This window comes from Anneissia japonica, unplaced genomic scaffold (genome assembly GCF_011630105.1).
Source record: "Anneissia japonica isolate Jap-2015-1 unplaced genomic scaffold, ASM1163010v1 scaffold287840_len1291095_cov163, whole genome shotgun sequence".
NCBI classification, from domain to species: domain Eukaryota; kingdom Metazoa; phylum Echinodermata; class Crinoidea; order Comatulida; family Comatulidae; genus Anneissia; species Anneissia japonica.
The window spans coordinates 234392-250821 of record NW_022728493.1 but is presented as its reverse complement, the minus strand read 5'-3'; the positions used below and the strand labels follow the sequence as shown (position 1 = coordinate 250821).

Below are 16430 nucleotides of genomic sequence, written 5' to 3'. Positions count from 1 at the left end.
AAAAAAAAATCAAGACCACCGAACCACATTCCTGTCTCATCTAATTGTGGTACAGTACTAATAAATAGGTTATATTTGCCCCTCAACATTTCGATTCCTGAATAGAAAGGAAAAGGTGTTTATAATGTATTTCTCCCTCAGGCTCAACATTTGACAAACATTAAAAAAAAAAGTCAAGACCACCACAGTATGATATTATGTAGTTTTTAATGTTTCATCCATGCTGCTGTCTTATCTTGACGGTAGCCTACTGACAAAAGGCTACATTTCTCCCTCGACATTTGGGTTCCTGAAAGGAAGAAAAAGGAAAAGAATAATTTGATCTAAAGCTAGGCAAACTAGGCCTACGGTACTAAAATTGGGACCGCTAACATTACCGTAGGTACATTAATTAATCCCGACCCGGTCGTCCTCGGATTCCTCTGAGCGTATCGAGAGCGTCCCGGCGTCTATTGAGGGCGCTCCGGGCGTCTCTGGTTTCTCCGGGCGTCACTGGTTTCTCCGGGCGTCACCGGGCGCTCCGGGCGTTTTTTAGTAGGACCGCTAGCAGGGGCGGATTTAGGGGGGCCCCTTTAGGGAGGTAAAAAAAAAAGGGGAAAAAAAGAAAGAAAATGAAAAAATGATAGCCCAGAATGCCTCAAATGTTATTTTCGGGCATTTAAAACACACAAATTTCGCGGGGACATTCCCCGGACCCCTTAGGACGGTGTTGTCTCGATTAGCCCAACTTTCGGCCCCCTTTCTGCTCCTCCTTTTGGACATCTCTGGATCCGCCCCTGCCTAGCTAGGCCTGCATCGCAGGTGCGGGAACAGAGTTGTTTGTACACGAATCAGCAGACACAATCTAGGCAGTGCAGTTCAGCGGTGCGTAACCAACAAAAATATGATTTTGTGCACGCCCACCACTGCGTACTGTAGGTGGACGTGGTTTAACGGAGAACGACCAGTCGAATACGGCCAATGATCACATTTAATTTTCAACAGCATACTATTAACATACATTTTTATTTAAATTCAACACCAATATTTTGAATTTATATAGCACATCTTGTACAGCAGTACACCTCTTTGTAGACAGCGTTATGGCCATTTCGCATTAATTTGCTTTGGTGGTTGCTACGGCAAATGCACATATGGCTTATACATGCGTGCGTTGAGAATGATACAAAAGTATCTTTCAGTTCGGTCTAGTATTCATCTGTTTCATCGATCCATAGCCGAGCACACCTTGTAAGTAGGCTTAGTTTTATAATAAACATAACTTAATTATAATATAATCTTATTGTTTATATGATCGCTTTAGCATGTATTATTAATATAAGCCTCGCATGCTAATACATGATATGAGGACCAATGCTTAAGTCTTATTACAAGTACAGTAATTGTTAATATGATTTAGTTAACTGTGAGATTACCGTTATTTATTATCTATTATACTATTCTGTAGTTCAATCGTGACGTTGGTTAGACAGCGTATTTAACGTATCATTACATTGTTAGACGGCGTATTATATGTATACCATTGGTTGGATGTCGTACGTATTGTAGGCTTTGGTTTATGCTACTATGGTTTATATTGGAAGCAATAAAGAAACCAGCAACGCATTGAGAAAATCGGTCTTATTGTTTTGTTGGGGTCGAAACAGACAGGCCACAGCATCAGAGTATAGTATCTTAATACAAAAATGTTTTCAAACAGGATAAAAGGATACTTTTACCTTTAATATATCAGTAGCAACCATTTAGTTAAATATAGTATTATAAAAGCTAAAATGTAACATACACTGATCATACAGGACTTTAAAACCAATTAAAAATGTAATTATTAACTTTTGCAGTTGATCTGAATATATACTGTATAATTAATGATGTACAGTGTCAATAGTATAATAATGATTTCTGACAAAGTGGAATACTGTATCATGAATAATTCGCACTTCAGTTTTCCTTATAGCAAATTTCCATACATTCATGTCTATCTGTGGGTGGATGCTTTCCTATTCCATTCATTGTTATTATCAGGAATTACATTCTGATTTTTTATGTGAGAAAACGACGATGACAGTGACAATATAAAAGGGTAGACGGGTCTACATCATGCTTTGACCAAAATGCCTTGCTAGCCTTGAAAGAAAGCCTAGAATAGCCTAGGGTTTTTTTTTTGTTTTTTTTTTTAGAATGTAGGGGGGGGGGGGGGGGGTACAGTAGGGGGGGCTATCTGTCTCTTATACACATCTAGATGTGTATAAGGTGGTACAGTAGGGGTGGCTATTCACCCTCTTAGATCTACCACTGAATATATTTTTCAGTTGCAAATACTGTATCATTAAAATTGTATAATGATAATAATCCATTCATACTTTCCAGTACTTTATGACAAACTGATAAGTAGGCTGCCTAAAATATATTGAATATTTAAAATATTTTGCTATATATTAAATTTGCTATAGTTGTAATATATCTCATTGTATTGTTAGGTATAATATATTAAATTTTCAACATAAAACATGCTTCTTTATTTTACAATTGCTTTTTATATTGCACATCTAAATGCTGCAAACTATTCTCTTCTTCATTTACCTTTCTTAATATATGCACATAACAAACTACCTGTATACCACTTTAGCACAAACTCCTGTAGACCAAACATCATATGGGAAATCTACTCAGTGACAATCATAACTTACATTTCTGTGATATTTTCTTTTAACTTTTGTTTTTTTCAAATTTATGTCAGGTGTGGGTCATTTACGCACAGCAGTTGTGTTCCATCTGCATTTATTGGGTCAGGATATTCAATTTGTACAGCATGATGATTTGTATGAAACGCAACAACCTCTTGCATAGGCAGCCTAGCTAGGCTTTCAATACATAGACCTGCAGTATTAAAAAATAAGCTGCCTAGGCCTACATTACTGCTGAATATTTTCCTGATAATCAGGCTATTACTGTACAGTACATACATATCAATTCATTAGAAAAATTAATACAAGGCCTAGGTCCTGAGATCAGGTGTGATCCATTGACCGCGGTATGCAGCTGTCGAGTCCGAATATCATCTTAAAGTGTTCAAACCCTAATGCATTGGAGAAGATTCGACCTCCGAATACACCTAGGGTTAGGCCTACCCCGACCGGACCCGATTATTTGTGTAGGCCTTAAATAAATGAAATTCTACCGTTGAGCTGTGTGCTTGTTTACCCTGTTAAAACAAGTTTGATTCAAACGTAGGCCTAGGCACTTTTCTTTCGATACTCATGGCTTTGGAAAAGCTTTTTCTTGTACCGCATATTCACATCGACGACACTTTTCACACTGCCCTAACTCGTGCGTTTTGTGTGGAAAACATGTTTGCCTAACAGTGCATGTACTGTATGCCTTGTTCTGATGCAGTCGCTGATCATTTCTACTGTGCAATAAAAAGCCAATAAATTTATCATTCTAAAAACACCAAACATTAATAATTAGAAGAGAGTTTTAAATTTTAGTAATATTGAATCAAGGAACGATTGAGGCATACAATAAAAAGTCAAAAACTTAGAGATATTTCACACAGCATGAGCCTAACTTACTGTACTGTAGGTTGAGGGCGAGCTACTGTAGTTAAAAGTTATGGTATATTTCAACTTATTCACATGATAAACTCTTGAAATAATTATAACATTTGTGCGAGTCAAGTGGAAGTGGTTAAGGCAGGTGTGCTGCCACCTACAGTATAGTCATAATATCGGAGCTGGTTCAAACAGCACGCTCACCTGGTTCTGGAGGTGGAACAAGTTATCTCGGATAAGGAACTACAAGAATCCAGTACATCTTCAAGGCGAGTAGTGGGTTACCCCTGTGTAGTAGTCCATACAGCCCCTGTTGTGGACAGCGAGAGTAACCGGTAGTAGTTTTCCAGCCAGCCTAGACACGAAGAGACCTAGGGGAGAAGGAAGTTATTGTGTAGAGCTACTGTATTTTGCAATTTGAGAGCACTGATCTCCATTAAATATCGCTATAAAAATGATGTAATATAGTATGATGAATTAAGGGTCTAGCGCCAGTAAATTGACTTCAACTTAAATGAAATTATACACCGAAGTTTTAATGACGATGTCAATGATTTATAGAATGATTTTAAGACAAAATGTGCTTGAAAAAAAAAAACCCATCTCAAAAAACTCTGGATTACGCCAAATTTGTTAAAACTGATTTTTAAAAAAATGGGCTTAACAAAGGTAGCTCACAGTTCGAAATACTGTAGTGGAGTAGAAAGAAACTCAAATGTGCAATAGGAAAGTCATACGTAGTACAGTTTAATAGAAATCTTGCACGTACAGTAAGCGTGATGATCACAGAAAAGCTTTTGTTTGTACTGTACTTCAGGAGAAACTTCTATTGTTAACTCATTCACCATATGGTTTAAAAAAAAGCGATTTTTAATCGATTATTTCTTTCAAGTAGAAACAGACCTGCAAGGTTGCAGATGTGAAATTGCCCTTGTTAATATTATTTAGAATATGTACTCACAGAATCAATAAGTGTGCTATTACTGTAGTTACAAAACTACGTCTAAAACCAGATTGGCAAGAGTTCAAAAAGTTTAAATACAGTAGTAGTAGTATAGGGAGTCATGACAGTGATTGTGGGCCATCCTTTAATCTGTTTTACACTAGGAAAATTTGTGACCTAGTTGTATTGAGAAACAAGTAGACCGTGAATTTGGTGTGAATTGGGTTTTTGTGTAATAAACAAAGTGTAACTATTAATCTTACTATTCCTGAAGTTTGAGTTTAAAATTCCAACTGGCCAAGGTAAAATTTAGCCATTTTCGGATGGGAATTTATATTTTATTTTTTGTAATTTGCAGATTGCTAATAAGGAGTATTTGTATTTTGTATTTGTATTGTAAGAATGAATAGAAATCTGCTGGAATAACGGAATTTTTCTTAAAACTTGGTTTTAAGAAAGTTGATATAATTATTCAAATTCAGTAGTTTGAACTGTTTCTACTTTTTGCCAAGCAATTAAATGGAACTCAGAAAATGGACTTACACTTTCGATTCACTTGAATAAAATTGCCTAGTGGAAAACGGGCTTATAGTGGCTTACCGTATACAGTACAGTAGGCCTAGGGCCTAGATAGGTGACCGGGTTTGACAAATTAATACCAAAATATAATGGAATTAACCAGATAATTAAATTGAATTGATATACCCAATAATTATAAATATTTTAACATAATTCTGGAAGGTTTATACAGTAGCTGTCTAGCCTAAATAGTAGTGAAAATGATTAAATTATTTAAATTTAAAGTTAATGCATAGATAGGTGGCTTACACAAGGGAGCAGAGTTCTTGGAAATCTTTTAGAGCTTCTAAAAAGTATTGCAATTTTTCAGAAATTCAATATACAGTATTAAAATGTCCCTTTTGCGAACATCGATTTTACGAATAGTCAATTTTACGAATGGTTTTTGCCCCTGATGACGTCATCATCATCAGAGCAGCTTAGCTCAGTTGGCTAATCTGGTGGAGCCACTGTTTGTGCGCTGAACCGTGGAGATCTGTAGGTCCCCGGTTCAATTCCCATCGCTGCCTCTCCTTGTGTTTCAGCTAGAGGTCCGTGTGCATTTATGGCCCATGTGCACGTTAAAGAACACAGTACAGAAGAAAAGAGTAAGGGATTGTCTCCCGGTGTACTGTCCAATCACCACCAGAAGGACCCCACTGGAAATAAGTCTTCATCTAGACTTTCGTGGGCTATCCTTGGTGGTTACACCAAATAAATCCTATCAAATTCATCATCGACCAATTATTACCGTAAAATAAGTCTGATTGCGCACTTTTTACGAAGTAATGATACATATTTTTTTTAATGAAATCAAGTTTGTTGTACAGTATTTATTTTTTATTTTCTTCCATAATAATCACTATAATGTAATAAACCTAACCAGAACAACAAACTACCAAATCAAGTTTCGTCGGATTGAGCGCATGTGTTACGATGACGAACGAGTGTTGAGGTCAGCAACTTATTGACAATTGATATCGTGAATGCTAGATATGATCGCAAAATGCATGTAAACAACACAATTCAGCGATCTAACAACTAGAAAGAACACGATAGAAAGGTCTATAAAACATACAGATTTTTGAATAAGAGTTAAAATAATATTTTTTTAAGTGGAAGAATGCCAGCGATTAAAATAATTTGGTTTTTATCGAAGGTAAATTCAGCTAGGCTCTAGCGCGGTATACCATGCTGCTGCACTGTTGGTTATTGCTAGGTCTGGCCGCCGTCAGCCTTTCGGCACTCAATGTCAGGTCATAGCTAGGGAAACTGACACCCGATCTAGACAAATACAAATTTTTCAATTTACAAACACCCCTTGGTACCAAGGGGTACGTAAAATGAATGTTTTACTGTAATATTATCAAGATTATATAGATTACAGTAGCAGCAAAAAGGAAGTATATGCTGCACAAGAAACTATAATACTGTACATATTTTTTTTTTCCTAAGCCTAAGTTGATGTACTTTTTGTTTCAGAACTTCAGGAAGCTATATGCTTTGGTAAACGAAACCTTAAAATATGCATCAATTATTGATGAAATCCTCAAATGTACCCGACTTCTTGAGCTTGAAAAATGCCTGTCACAATCTCTCGCCCAAATTTATCTTTACGAATTATTATTTGGGAAAGGACTGCATGGCAACAAAAAGGCAGTAAAGGCTGTGCTTCGGCATAAAACATCTCTCAATGCCGCCCTTGCAAGGTTGAAGATCAAGGCTAAAGTGTCAAGGAATGAAGATTTGTTGGCAGAGGAGGTCAAAATGTCAAAAGGTCAGTTAGACGCGGGGTTTAAAGATACATATTTACTGTTGCGGGGGTTTAAGATGCAAATTTTCTGTTGATTATCCATTGTGGAGTGGAGTTGAATTGCTCAGTGGTTAAGATGCTTGCCTTCTGATCTTAGGGTCCTGGGTTCAATTCATGTCACAGCAGCACTTTTTCTTACACTAAAAACAACTCACTATGAAGCCTCATAAAGAGACTTAGTTTAAAAAGCATCATTTACTTCCTGTAAGTGACGAGTGTACTTGCTGTTGGATGTGATGGAAATTAAAAAAAACTGTGCTAATAATAATATTTTATTATTTATTTAATACATATTGTATACTTTAGTAATTCCAAGATATGTGCGAGTCAACACTTTAAAAACATCCATGGATGATGTCATTCAGCATTTCACAGCGATTGGTTACAAGTGCATTTTAACAGTGAATGAGAAAGAAGAAACTTGTAGCAGACTAACCGCTGATGAGCTCAGGTATTTTTACTAATTAAAAACTGGTCAATCATGACACATCTCTCATATTGATTCTTTGGCTTTAAATGTTAATTAAGAACATAAAATTTATTATATTATTATTTCTTGTGAATTTTTTTTCAGTTTTAATAATTACAAAATATTCTAGTAGACATACAATTACAAAACAGCAGTTGGCTTTACTAGGCCCTTGCCTAGCTTATTTTATTCTATTTTGAGACACAAATTGCAAGCAATTCAAGGATGCATTCATTCATTGTGTTCAAATATAGATCATCATCATCAAACTTATTTAAGTATTGCAAAAAACTTTTAATTATAGCTATCACAGTCATGTTTCGACATATTGCAATTGCGGCCTGGATACTAACGCCAACTTGGCAGTCTTTGCCATGGCCCTTATGGGCAATTAAAAATAAACAAGGCTTCCCGCAATCCCACAAGAATGCAAAATTCCCCAGAAACTAACTCATCTTCCTCAAATTCATTATACTGTATTTACATGTCTTACTGTATTATCAACTGCAGACATTGAGCTTCCTCCATAAAAGAAGCTAAAACACATGCAAACATTACGTGCAAGTACGAGAAATAGCCTGTCATTTTGAAATCAAATCTAGGTGATGCCTACTCTCGTTGTGATCTGTGCGGTGTTGACTTTCTATCTAGTCAAGCACCGCGGTATTGCTGATGTAAAGCGTTATTGTGAGTCAAAACAGTTATATTTTACAATCCAATCACATTGGTACCATATGTCTTAGGGAAAAAATATTTTTTCCGATGTCGATTTAACATACTCCACTCGCATTGCCAATACTCCTCTCAAAAGTTTTTCTGACTGCTCTTGATGACCTTGTAGGGTTGGCATGCCTGCAAATGTCTTCAAAAGTCAATTTTAATTTAATTTCAATGTATTCAGAATTCGATTAGCAACAAAATAGCTGAATTACATCAGATTTACAATTTATTACAATTTTTGCACTAAAATGACAACCAATAAAACCGAAAACAATTAAAAACACACTAAGAACACATTTGTTTAAAATTTTTTAGGTAAAAAGTTATTACATGTAAAAACTAATTAATAATTTTTGAAACAATACCTTGAATTTACATATTGCAAGTATAAATTCTGGTAGGCCAACCTGTAAACTGGGAAGATCAGATTACAGTAAAGGTTAATTATTATTAAGTTCTACACTTGATATGTCGGTATTCACTAGTGTTTCTAAGAAACATGTCGTGTTCTTTATCATGCTTAAACCAGTTGGCATACAGTATCTAACTGATTTAGAGCATTTGATGGCAACTTTTTTACATAGATCTACAGTATACGTCTTTTCTCAAGGGACTCATCAAGTTTAGTATTTGACATTGTCAACACTTCAACATAGGTAGTGTAATCATATCCCAAGATAATTTGGAGAGCATGCTTTTGTACCCGCTGTAACTGGTTAGACGGGGGTTTATTTATACCAGCGTGCCAGACTGGTCCACCATACTCTAATACTGGACAAATGTCCTGAGTAAATTTATACAAGATCAGTGACAGGCAGTTTAATCTTTTTCTCAACATATAGAAGCGTTCACTACCCTTACCCATTTAACTTGGTGGTGCCATTTGAGGTCATCTTGTAAATGGAGGCAAAGTATTTTTTAATGCTAGACAACCTGGGGTCACAGTCAATGAAAATGTTTAATCTGGGTAGGGGATCTCTCTTAAAACATAACTGCATTATCTTACAGTACATTTACTAGTGTTAAGTTTAAGGAAATTAACATTGTTCCAGTTTTCAAGTATTTCGTTATCTTTATGAGTAGAGCTAAAGGTCTCCAGCTTAGTGTGTTTTAACAATAGTCAGATCATCATCATACTTGAAAACCTCTGAGGAATTACAATTGAAAAGTGTATCATTAATAACACAGTGTAAAATAAGTGGGGTCCGACCTTGGTTCCCTGGGGGATTTACAAGTAAGCGAGTTCCAGTTAGTAGTTGCAGATTGGCATGAGACTCTTTGTCTCCTAGAAGTGAGAAAATCGGAGAAACATGGGATAATTTCATAGTGAACACCTAGTAGTTGTTGTAGTTTGGTAATCGCCAAAGTGTGATCAATGCAATCAAGTGCCTTTAACTGAAGTCTGTTACAGTGAGTTTACCAACTACATTTGGCTTGTCTAAAGCCTTTTTGCTGTACATCTAGGAGTTCAATGATTAGTGGAGGACCATTTAAGGCTACCATACAGGTTGCGGAGATATCGTTAAGGGCCCATTCGGTAATGAAATATTCGGAAACAGGCTCGTAGCCAGGTTCTTCCAAAGAGGGGGGGGGTTTCTGGGCGTGAGGTCCACGGTCGAAGCCCCGGTGGGGTCGGCAAAACCTCCAAAGCAAAAGGATGTTTGTGAAAATTTTGTTTGAAAATGTCTGTGTCTGGGTGGGTCTGCAGTGCATTAGTTGGGTTGGAGGACTTATTTGGGAAATTTGAAGAGGGGGTTTCACCGAAAAAGATGGGGGTTTGCTAGAAAAGGGGATCCTCCCCCCCCCCCCATAAGGGCCTGGCAAACTTTAGCAAAAGGTGTTGAAAATAGTTAAGTGTGTTAAGACAGCTTATTAACTAGATCTCCTGGTAGTGGTTTTTTTCCAACTTGGAACCCCTTTAAATTGATAGTCATGCTTAATCAGTTAACTATTTTTTTTTAAACAGTGTTTTCCAGAAAGGACTTCTGAAAAGGCTTGAATCAAAATCATTTTGTGTTGATGTCCATTTGCCATTTCTTCTAGTGTTTCCACATGGATGTGATCTTCATACTGACCCCTTGTATCTGAAAGGTGATATTATTCTTCAGGATAAGGTAATGTAATTAATGCAGACCTAATTATTTTTTTAGTTGCATGAAATTTAGTAGCCATAATAATAAATGGTCTCGTAGTGTGTAATTGAAGTAAATAAATAATCGGTTAATAACACATTCACAACTATTGATATGATTTTATTTACAAGCTTTTGCTCCAATTAATGGTGCTTTATCAGGTTGTAGTCATGTGTCATTAAAATTTGCTTTTTTTTTAAAGTGTTTATTGTTTAAAGCGATGATAGAAGGAGACTCCTGAAAGTTTAATCAGAATGCATTCCTGAGCTTTAGAACATTAATAGTATTTTTTAACATTTTTTCCAACAGGCAAGTTGTATTCCTGCTCATGTACTTAACCCACCAGCTGAAAGCCATGTGATTGATGCCTGTGCTGCCCCTGGCAACAAGACAAGCCATCTTGCTAGTATCATGAATAACACAGGGTATGAAGAGTATTTTGTTATTTAACCATGACTGGTAAAAGCTTAATATACTGTGGTTTCGTTTTATTAGTTTTGTTTTAATTTTCAAAATAATTGTAAATTTACCAGATATTGTACTGTTTTTATTAATGCCATACAGTATGATAATCTTGTAACATGCACATGTTCCATTTAATTAATATTTTTATAAATTTTTGATATGTTGTGCAACTGATTTTACCTTTTACTTCCAGTTTTTTAAAAGTATTTCAAAATCTGTACCTCATTAACCGTTCCCAACATTTTTTATCAAACCCTCTTTGATTTGATTGTCAGGACAAGGCTTAATAACCAGGATTTGTGCTATTTGATTAATTAAAGGAAAATTCATAATTTTGAAGTTAAATGTAAGACTTTTTTTCCATTTTTCAGGAAAATATATGCCTTTGACTTGGATGTGAAAAGATTAAAAACATTGGAGAGGTTAACAAGTAAAGCTGGAGTCGGAAATATTGAAGCAAAACACAGAAATTTTCTAAAAGATGTCAGCCCAAGTGATCCGAAATTTCAGAATGTTGAGTACATTCTGGTCGATCCGTCTTGCAGTGGTTCTGGTATGGTAAACCGTTTAGACCATGTGACTAACAATACCCAATCAGAGAGCCAGGAGCGACTTGAATCTTTGGCATTATTCCAGGCGTCAATTCTAAAACATGCACTGTCGTTCCCAGCTGTGAAACGAGTTGTTTACTCCACCTGCTCTGTGCATAAAATTGAGAATGAAGATGTTGTTGGACTTGTATTGAAGGAATTTCCAGATTTTGAAATTACTAGATGTTTACCTCTATGGTGTAAACGAGGTTTAAAATCAACATTAGTTGGTGAAAACTGTTTACGTGCAGCACCTGCTGAAACTTTCACTAATGGATTCTTTGTGGCATTATTCAATAGAAAAGAAAAAAGTAGAGGTACATCTGCAGTTAAGTGTGAGGAACAAAATACCAAAAGAAAGAATTTGAAGAGAAAGATGGAAAGGAAGAGATCAAAGGAAGAAAAAATAAATTCAAGTGAAGCAGATGAGGCAGTAAGTTTAAAAGAAGGAGATGATATTAATCCAAAGAAGAAAAAGAAAAGAATAGTAAAATAAATTAATAAGAATGTATAGTCCTTTCTCATCTAGATTACTGCCTTGCGTTGCTTTCACATTAAAAAGATCTCAAACGTCTTCAGCTACTGAACTTGTTTTTAGGGCAGAAAATTTGAGCACAGGTCCCCATTTGTTTTCACGTCTTCACTGGTTGCCTACGTATTAAACGTATTAAATACAAAATTGCAACTCTCACATACAAGTGTCTATAGAGTACTACAGTGTTACGTCACGATACCATGTGATACTACAGACACCATTTTCTTCGCTGACAAACCATTGATCCCAATTTCTAACGTAATTATTGAGATGTATCTTCTTTTTTCTTTGTGAATTTTAATTGATGATTAAATGCGTGTTTGATTACTAATATAGTGCAAGCTTTTGTGTTTTTAGTACATTTTGATGGTAAAATATTAGATTTTAAAATGCCTATTCTAAGAAAGCCTATGAAGTCATTCAGGCGTAATGAACAAATGTCTGTTGACAACAGAGAGTGCCATGTGGCGTCGTGGCGACACAACTGTTGTACCCTATGGCTCTGAAGTAAGGATTTGGCAGGTATATAAACTAATACAATAAAAAGCGTTCCTTGTTGGCAGGTTAGTGGTTGGAAACTAAGTGGGTATTCACATTATTTTCAGTGTCTCAATATTTGAAAATAAAATGTTTCAATATTATATGTTGCTTGGATTCTGTGTGAAACATAACATGTGTAGTAAAAAGTAGTCCCTCAGTAAATTTTGGTGAAATCATTTTGAATTTTAAGTACATTTCTATATATTTGGCGGTCATTTTGAAAAATGTCCATAATTTGCATATAAGGCTCTGGCGCAAATGTCATTCAGGCTGAGGGTGACCAGAAGATGTCAATAAAGACATCTGACATGGATGACTCCTTCTAACAGTCCACTCCTCATGACATCATTTTTTCAGATTTTTTTTATACTACAAGGAAGAAATTTGCATGTGTTGTGGACGATCGAGTTGAGGGTGTAAATGTGAGGGTCATTTAAATTTCTGAGGTCCCAGTTTTTAATAGGTCTAAATGAAACTTTCTGTAGTCTAGTAAAGAAATGATTGAATTTCTGTGACAATCCAGAGTAGGGTGTGGATATGAGGACTCAAAGGAAAAAGTCCCTGACCAAATATTTAAAAAAACAAGTCAACTGATTCGAATGAAACTTTGGGGGAAGGTTTAACCAAGTTACAAGGAAGACATTGTATTGGGGACGATTCTGCTTTAGGGTGTTAATTTGGGGGTCATTTAAATTGCTTACATCCCAGTTATTAATGGATAAGAATGAAACTTGGCAGAATAGGTTTTCATGATCAAATGAAGAGATAATCAAATTTTGGTGACAATCAAGAGTAGGGTGTGGATATGAGGACCATTCATTTAAAGATAGACATTAAGCATACCGTTCATAAACAAGAATCAATTATCAGACGAGAAAATCGTTACGGATTAAAAATTACATACTATCCACCCAAAAGGTATTAATGATGATGAATATCATATCTGCGTTACAAAGCTAGTTCTCTACATTCCTGTTCTTAAAACGTTTGCATTTCAGGGTACATAATTTCATGTTGATAAACTAAAAAAAACAATATTCAAACGCGACGTCAGCAACACGTTAGGTTACACGAATACACTGCTTCATTCTTCAGTACAACAGCAGAGACCAGTAAGGTAAGATTGCATAGTCATAGGCATATGTAGGTGGCTTAGTCCGGTTTGTTCTTGTAAGCTTCACTATTTGCCTTTATTAAATTTCATATTAACTTTAATAACCAGCTTTTTCATATGTTTGTAGAGTATTTCAATAAAAACCTTGAAAGCAGTTAAGTTAAAAACCGTGCTAGACTAGAATATACGTGAAATACAGTAGAGTATTTTATTAATTTTAAACATTTAAGCAAGCAATATTAACATACAGTATTTGTTAACGTTAGTTTTAATAAAATATTGGCCTATATAAAAGTCTAGTTTCGTATTGTTATTCCATATATTTGCTGAAGAAGAGTGTAAGCGTTTTGCTACATTTAAGCCTCTATTCCATTTCTTCCGGATATGGATAAGCATCAACATCCGATGACTTCTAAAATACAGACGCGTACCTTCTGGGACAGTCGCGTCGAATTAGTTTTCATACAGTCGCTACATGCTATCGCCGACAGCTTTCGGTGATGCTGATTGGTCAGTCGAATTGGGGAGCCTTCCCGATTGCGTCGGGGATTGCAACGCTTACAGCACTGAAATCACTGTAGCGACAGTGTAGCGATTGTAAGGAAACCAAGCTTTGCTCACAACGACCTAAAGACTGTCCCTTACTTGATAAATCGCATCGGGCTGTGTTGTGTCAGTTCTACGTCAAGCAGGCTGCACAAAACGCAATTGTAACTGTGCCTTCTTTCTTTATTTAAAATACTGTAACCTCAGGCAGGAGATGAAAGATGTTTTACATTTATTGCTTCATATGACAACTGATATAAGTTCTGGTGTGCCACTATCTTCATCCTTCCTATATACTTTCATCATAAGTGCAAGCACCATTAACACGTCTAGTAGGAGGATTAATGCTTCGAGGCTTAACTTTATCAAAACGACTTCCAGCAACGTTAGAAAGTAAAATGCAACACGTAGCCGAATAATGCCTTGTGCTACTAAAATAAACAAGAACACCGTCGTTATATAACTTCAAAAAGTATAGATAAATATATAAGTTAATTTTAAATAACAATTTTAAAAAATACACATTTGCTACTTACAGACACTTAGTGTTCTGCATGCATTAGCACCTGAAAAATAACAATAAAATATCAATTACAATAGCAAAGACAATGGCAATGACAAAGCGGAAATAACATGACCAATAGGGTAACAATAATAGTAGTAACAATACTGTACTCGCGCGAATAAGCGCCCCCTTCTAATTTTAATAAGCGCCCCTCAATAATGTCATAAGATTTTCTTTTAGCAAGTCATTAATGCAGTCAATCCCGGGACTGTGGTTGTTTGCATGATTTGAGCTGCAGAGTGGAAATACATTCTTCTTAGGTCAAAATGAGGATATTTCTCTTGGACAGATGAGAGCTCCGATCTCTGGGACAGACAGTACCGTATACAGTATTTCCAACTTTACTCATTTTACATATTTGTCTATGCCTAGTCCTACTCCTCTTTTTCTTTTTCCGACCTTTAGCACATTCTCATCTGATTTTTCAAGAAAAAACACAATGATCCTGCCATCCAGCTAATCTCAATCGGCCGATGACCAACAAGATAACCACTACCCACCACCACTAATTGCATCTCTGCTATTTTGCTGTTTTATGTAAATATTCACGCATTCTTGTCATGAGCCTTGTTCTCTGGACGATTATCTTTTCTGCCTAACCACCATTCGTAATGTCCTTGAATAATCTTTTTTCATTCAAAAAGTGCATCTATTTCCATAAGCGCCCCCTCAATTTTCACTATGTTTTCATAAGCGCCCCGTCTAAATAAGCGCCCCGTTTGAATAAGCGCCCCTCAAAAAGAAGTGCAAAAATTGTTTAAGCCCCCGGGCCCTTATTCGTTCGAGTACGGTATCTGATAACTCAGTGCTTTATTACTCATTTTAAAAAATATTCACGGTATAAGAGACTATATGTTCACACTATTTTTGGAGCATCTCTTGTGCACAATTTGAAAAGTTTGCACAATCTGCAAATTGTGTAAGCTCTTCCTTGCAGTTCACCACACTATGCAATGAGATCGTTGGAGAGTTTTAAAATGCGCGACAATTGCAAACTGTTCAGGGTAGCCGCTGCACATTTTAATCGATTTGCAATTTTGGTGGGAGGTGGAGGGAGGGAATGCGATGAGGGTGGTTTATGAAAATGAAAAGTGGGTCAAAAGCAAATCACATCAAAATGCGAGACTTTAGGCTAGGCCCTATTGATACGTATACTTTCTTTTCAATCATGAAAGTCTGTGACGATATCTGTGCTCACTGTGCCATGTTTTAAATAATTATGTTTGTATATTGCGACTTACGTCTTTTTTCTCATCTTGCTATAATTATACTATTTATAAAACATGCAAAAACCGGAAATATATTGTACCCACATAGAAAAACGGTTTCTGGATCCTTTTCAAAATTCTTCTTTTTCCCAAACGTTAGAGGCCTATCTATAATAAAAAAAAGATTCAATAACCGAACATTGAAACAAAAAACAAAACAAAAAACAAAACAATAAAAAATCATAGGAAATTTTTAGGGTATATTTCTTAGAAAGAATTCGATCCAACTCGGCCACAAGTCCACTCGGCCACAGTCAACTCGGCCACAAGTTAACTCGGCCACAAGTCAACTCGGCCACAAGTTAACTCGGCCACAAAAAGTTTGGCTACAGTCAACTCGGCCACAAGTCAACTAGAGACAGCAAGTCAACTTGGCCACAAGTCATCTCGGCCACAAATCAACTCGGCCACAAGTCAACTCGGCCACAAGTCAACTCGGCCACAAGTCATTTACTGGTACTACATTGTACTAATTGTTATTATTATTGCTGTTACTGTATTATTGTTGTCATTGTTGTTATTATTATTGTTGTTTTTATTACCGTTAGTTTTAATATTAATTATTAGTCTTAGCATTAACATTATATATTGTTCAAATTTTTGCTGATATTATTATTATTA

At 36.0% G+C, this 16430-nt stretch overlaps 2 protein-coding genes across 3 annotated transcripts in view; one reads left to right on the top strand and one right to left on the bottom strand.

Moving 5' to 3' along the window:
- Nucleotides 1-12417, top strand: part of LOC117114137 (probable 28S rRNA (cytosine-C(5))-methyltransferase) — a 15361-nt gene extending 2944 nt beyond the window's left edge. The window contains exons 2-6 of the mRNA XM_033257689.1: nt 6535-6829; nt 7172-7316; nt 10021-10168; nt 10496-10611; nt 11023-12417. Of these exons, the coding sequence (XP_033113580.1) occupies nt 6535-6829; nt 7172-7316; nt 10021-10168; nt 10496-10611; nt 11023-11737 (1419 nt within the window). The 3' untranslated portion in view covers nt 11738-12417. The remainder of the gene's footprint in view (nt 1-6534; nt 6830-7171; nt 7317-10020; nt 10169-10495; nt 10612-11022) is intronic.
- Nucleotides 12381-16430, bottom strand: part of LOC117114138 — an 18889-nt gene continuing 14839 nt past the window's right edge. Inside the window, exons 3-5 of one of the 2 annotated variants that reach the window (XM_033257690.1) lie at nt 15855-15917; nt 14513-14542; nt 12381-14407 (exon numbers count right to left, since the gene is read on the bottom strand). In XM_033257690.1, coding sequence (XP_033113581.1) covers nt 14217-14407; nt 14513-14542; nt 15855-15917 — 284 coding nt within the window. In that variant the 3' untranslated portion in view covers nt 12381-14216. The remainder of the gene's footprint in view (nt 14408-14512; nt 14543-15854; nt 15918-16430) is intronic. The other variant, XM_033257691.1, reaches the window with a different exon arrangement.